We start from the raw sequence: 5,882 nt of genomic DNA, 5'->3' as shown, positions 1-5,882 counted from the left end.
GTATTAAAATCATATAATGCATACTGTTTAATCTCCACAACCAAACCATTGAAGCTTGGACAATTCACACGTGTATTTTATGATATTTCTTCAACTAAGTAGAATGCTTAATGAAAGAAAAGGAAAAAGAGAACCCATGCAACTTCCAACTTTGGGAGAGAGTGAACCCAATGCATTCATAAACACGAACAAGCTCATCTCATCCAAGCAACATATAACAAATTTGACACAATTTAGCAGAATGGGTGGTGTTTTTAACATGATGCCCGCAATCTGAAGCATAATAAACTCCATACAGGCAAAGAGGATACAGAGAACATGTGGTTGACTAACAAAGAGAATATTTGTTTATGTGGACGATATGTCTTCAAGTTTTCCAATTAAGACACTGAAGTAGAGCCACAAATTCTAACCAAATACTTACTCTGCATTCTTTTGAAATGAAGAACTTACAAGTTATATGAAGAGGCACGAGAAGATTGAAATCAGTGAAAGGATGCAGGATGGGAGAGACATGCCTTCATGTTATTTACGTACCCGGATAGAACAAAAAAATAAGCGCAGGCTGTCCAGGGAAGAGTGTAACTAGATGAGCACAAATATAGCAAAATGGCTGACAAGTTTAGGAAAAAGGTTATCTCCATCACCAAGAATATCATGTGTAAATACAATAAGCTCTAGTTGTTTTGTTAATGAAACCAAGCATTCATAAATCCATTCAGACTGTGGATGTCGCGTTATCAAGGTCTATTTTCCTAATCTGCATTTCATTGAATAGATTGAATGTGTCTTTACCATTCTTAGCTTGGACACAACAACTAATGATTGCATTCCAAGGCACAACACTCTTTTCTGGAATTCTATGCAAAAGCTCGGGAGCAACACCCAGAAACAGAATCTGGCATATCCCAAAACCATTGTAGCCCATGAAACAAGGGTCTGATATGCCTTGTTAGCAAATAGAACCCATGCAGCCAACAGGTCTCCACACTTCAAATGCATGTCTATAAGTGAATTATTGAGTGGGATTGTCAACTCAAGGCCATGTTCTTTGAGATAATCATGAAACTCCCTGCCAAGATTCAAATCCTGCACTTGAGAACAAGCAGAGACAATCCCAATCATTGTAATCTGATTTGGTTTCACTTTCTCTGCCTCCATTTCCCGGTAGAGTCTTTTAGCCTCATTAGCTAGTCCTCTTCTAACACACCCAGTAATCATTGCATTCCATGTTACCAAGTCTCTCACACAACCTTTATTGAACACATCGTATGCTGCCTCCAATTCTACATACAAAAGTAGCATAGTGATTGACGCATTGTGCACAAATATATCAAATTCAAAACCCAACCTCAACACATGCCCAAGTACTGTAAAACCAACACAATTCATAGATGGACAAGAACAATCCTTGATCAACAAAGGGTAAGTGAGATTATCCGGCTTCAAAACACCACATCGCAACATCCTCTTGTACAACAGACCAGTTCCTTCCAAGTCCTCGCTTTCCACGTATCCCCTAATTGTCACATTCCAGGAAAACACTTTTGGTTCATGAATCCAATACAAGATTTTCGTACAATACTCAAGGGCTTACGATTCCAATAAAGCATAGAATGCAACAAGACAACTCATGGCAAAGCCATCGTTAACCAAGCCAGTCAAGACCGTCTGAGCCTGGATTTGCTTTAACTGGTCCAATGACTTGCACCTTTCCAAGAGAGAAAGGAGGGGGTTGTTTTGAACAAAGCTGTGGGAGGTGTTCCAATTGATGGCTTTCACATAAGGAGGCAAGGAACGAGCATGTAAACAACAAAGGACACCTAAAAATGGGATTTTTAAAGGGTATCTGAATCTGACTTTATTGACAAACAGAATAACCTTGGCTTGACAATGATCTATGAAAGTAAGTTCCACTGCTTGTTCACTTACATGAACACGGGCTAATGTATTCAAACTGAACTACGGTTAACTGTTCCAAACTGAACTAAACTGTAAAACGGTTCAGGTGAACTGAACCGAACTGTTTTGGAGTCACATAGAACTGAATTGAACCGCTTCGAACTGAACTACTTTCTGAACTACTCTTAACTGGTCCAAACTGATTTAAGGATCATTTATTTTGAAAAAATAACTTGTAAGACACCATAACAGAATTCAAATATTAAAACATGGTAATGGTAGATTCTATGTGCTGTATATAAAATCACACATACTTGGCAAATGTTCAAATCCACGCATATCCATGACTCTAAATAGCAGTGTGCACTAACAAGTAATAGTGACAATTTTAAGTTGAAGGAGATAGATCATACACTTGTAAGACACCACAATAGAATTCATATATTAAAAACTGGTAGACACTCTAAGTTGAAGGAGCATATCAGTTGAGAATAATAATCATTTTAATAAAATAGGACAGCATAATTTTAAATGAAATTCCTGAATGCCATTATTCTATCAAGATTGACCCAAGTAAAATTCAGTGCCACAAACATATAAAAAGAAGCCATTATTCTCTCAATATTGGCTTAAATGCTCTCTGGTTACAATTTTTGGTTAGTTGAGTCCTAGCCCAATGTAGACTATAGAGTCTACATCAATATCTCAAATTAGCCAATTCCTGAACAATTTTAATAATAGCTTCATTAAACAAAAAGTTGGCTTACTGCAATTGTACTGGACATTACTAACAGTGAGGCCGAAATAATTAATGAAAAATGACCACGATTGCCGGGATTAAGGTTTTGTGCTGAATATTAGTAATACTTTCTTATCCAAGCCACTAGTTTTAGAAATGTTTGCCACGATGTGATTGTCTCCTAAATTTTATGTGGTTAAGATCCCCATCTTAGTCACTTTGGCATCAAACTCACATTAGATAGGCATTATCCTTTCACATGCACTAGTACAAATGTTTCAATCAAATTGGCAATTGTGCACTTTTATGAATTTAAGAACCAAGGAAGATATGGCAAAAAACTGAAGGGGATATTGCAATTGTACTGACACTTGCTAACAGTGAGTTCAAAATATAAAACCACTACAAATTTGTAAAAAAACATATAAGGTAAGTAAATGAAACATTTAAGTTAAATTCCATACAAAAAATTATAAGAGTGGAGAGAGAGAGTAGAGAGAGAAACAGTGGGTAGGTGAGAGTTAGGAACGAAAGAGATAGGAGAGAGAGTGCTAGAGTTCGTGCGACGAGGGGTTCTAGTCTGATCATCGGAAGGAAAACCATAGGAAATCATCAAACCTACACGCGAGAGAATTGGAGAGATCATAAGGATGTCACCACGTTCTACTTCACCAGGTTCCCCGAAGGTGCAACTACAGAAGATCTTTGGCTCCATTTCAAACAGAGCGGAGATGTGCGTGAAGTTTTCATACCCGAGAGACGAAACAGCCAAGGAAGGAGATATGGCTTCGTGAGGTTCAAAGGTGTCAGAGACACACAACAGCTCCAAAAGAAACTGGATAATATGGTCTTTAGAGGATTGAAGATTAACGTCAATGTCCCCAAGTATGGGAGGGCTAAGAGTGGAGAGTCATCGACAACAAAAGGGGTCAGAACAGAGGTCACATATCCACAAAAAGGGAAAAGAGTAGTGTACCTGAGCAAGATACCAGGAGATAAGGAGGGAGTTCAGCGAAGGTCGTATGCAGAGGTGGTCAGTCGGCATATTCCAAGACCAAAATAGAACAGAGAACCAACAAAGATTGATCACACTCGTGACTATTCCTCATCCGAAGTCAACCTTAATATACCGGTAGCGGGCCAACAATGGCTCAAGGAGGCTTGGGTGGGCAGATTGAAAAACCTAGCTGATGGAAGCTTGCTTGTGGGGCTTCTATGGAGGCTGGATCTTTGAGCTTCAATGAGGTCCTTTAATGGTGGTTTTCCACCATGGAGATGCAGCGGAAGACAAAGGAGAAGAGGTGAGAGGAGGCACCATCCATTAAGGAATAAGCCATGGAAGAAGGAGCTTCACCACCAAGATGAGCCTTGGATAAGAAGCTTGGAGATGATGCTTCAATGGAGGAAAAGAAAGAGAGAATGGGGGAGCACGAAATTGAAGGAATAAAAGAGGGAGAGAAGTGGAACTTTGAAGTGTGTCTCATAAGACTTTCATTCATCAAATTTACAACAAGTGTTACACATGCTTCTATTTATAGACTAGGTAGCTTCCTTGAGAAGCTTTCTTTAGAAAACTTCCTTGAGAAGCTTCTTTGAGAAAACTTCCTTGAGAAGCTAGAGCTTAGCTACACACACCCCTCTCATAACTAAGCTCACCTCCTTGAGAAGCTTCCTTAAGAAGATTCCTAAAGAAGCTAGAGCTTAGCTACACACACCTCTCTAATAGCTAAGCTCACCCCCATGACAAAAAAACATGAAAATACAAAAAAAAGTCCTTACTACAAAGACTACTCAAAATGCCCCGAAATACAAGGCTAAAACCCTATACTACTAGAATGGCCAAAATACAAGGCCCAAACGAAGGAAAAACCTATTCTAATATTTACAAAGATAAGCGGGCTCATACTTAGCCCATGGGCTCAAAATATACCCTAAGGCTCATGAGAACCCTAGGGCCTTCCCTTGGATCTCTAGCCCAATCTACTTGGAGTCTTCTACCAAATGCCCTTGCGGGATAGGATTGCATCATTCCCTCCACCTTGGAAAGGATTTGACCTCAAATCCCGAGGTTCTTCATACTCTGGGCTCCTTCCCTCAACACCTGTAAAAAGAACAAAAACATATATATTAGTGGTGTTTGGTATGCTGAAGTAAGGTAAGGTCTGAAAACCCATTTCCTGGGCATCTTCCCATGAAGGAACATGGTTTCTCACCAACTCAATGAGTGGTGCTACAAGTATAGAAAAATATGGGACAAACCTTTTGTAAAAGTTTGTTAAGTCATGGAAGCCCCAAAGTTTTCTTATACTTGGTGGAGTGGGCCACTCAGGAATGACCTTTATTCTCTTAGGGTTCATGGGAACCCCTTGATCACTATTTGAAAAATTAAGAAAAGTAACGCAATAAAACATACCTTTTTCTGTATTTTCATATTGATTATTCCTACCAAAAAGTATGACAAACCTAAGGTGTCCCATATGAGTACCTAAGTTTGTATTGAAACTAAAAATAAGAACAAACCTACCTAATGGGTCCCTATGTACACACACCATGAAGATGTTAGGTGTACGAGTGATTTTACAAAAGAGGGTTGCACCACTCAAAACATTCATCATACCACCTATTTTAGGGACATGGTGCCTAATAATACCTATTTTGGGCACCAACAAAGCACAAGAATTTAAGCTCTTGCGAACCAAACCCTCATCCAACAACTTCTTTACTTGAGGAATAAACTCAAGCCCAAGAGGTGTGGCAATGCTAGCAAGTGCCTTTTTACAAAAGAGAAAATGTGGAGGTTGTCTAAGAGGGAAAGTTTCTTTATTGTTTGTCTTTATTGTAAAATGAGTTTCCTTCTTAGCTAAACTCTTGGAGGAGACACTTACCTCCTTACACTTCTCTTTAACCACTAATGGTTGTCCTTCTTCTTGGGGGTAGATTTCTTCACTAGATTCTTCCCCTTTTGCTTTTTCTCTTTCACTAGAGGAAGGTGAAGTAGTAGCCTCATCTTGGCTACTATAAATGTCTGGGCCCCTCATAATCATGGTTTTTGTGGTGGGGCATTGAGAAGTAATGTGTCCTCTTCCAAGACATTTAAAGCACTTTATAGAGCTAATTTTCTCTTGCATACTAGCCTTAGGGGCTTGCTTTTCTATTGTCTTTCCCTTATCATCTTTGGGCTTAGAAGGTGTCACCCCTAAGATGCCTTGACCTTGGTCTTTCTTTGGATAAGAGTGAGAGC

General features: G+C 39.2%; 1 protein-coding gene across 1 annotated transcript; it reads right to left on the bottom strand.

Annotated features, from left to right (window-relative positions):
- Positions 1 to 747: 747 nt before the first annotated feature.
- LOC114387900 (pentatricopeptide repeat-containing protein At2g22410, mitochondrial-like) lies at positions 748 to 3,686 on the bottom strand. The gene is made up of 4 exons (XM_028348186.1): positions 3,618 to 3,686; positions 3,260 to 3,476; positions 1,598 to 1,823; positions 748 to 1,519 (listed from the first exon to the last, which is right to left on the bottom strand). The coding sequence occupies exons 1-4, from the start codon at positions 3,684 to 3,686 to the stop codon at positions 748 to 750; spliced, it is 1,284 nt and encodes a 427-aa protein (XP_028203987.1).
- Positions 3,687 to 5,882: the final 2,196 nt, after the last annotated feature.

Source organism: Glycine soja, chromosome 1, assembly GCF_004193775.1.
Source record: "Glycine soja cultivar W05 chromosome 1, ASM419377v2, whole genome shotgun sequence".
Lineage (NCBI taxonomy): Eukaryota > Viridiplantae > Streptophyta > Magnoliopsida > Fabales > Fabaceae > Glycine > Glycine soja.
Note: the sequence above shows the minus strand (reverse complement) of the source record. Positions and strands in the feature narration are given on the sequence as shown.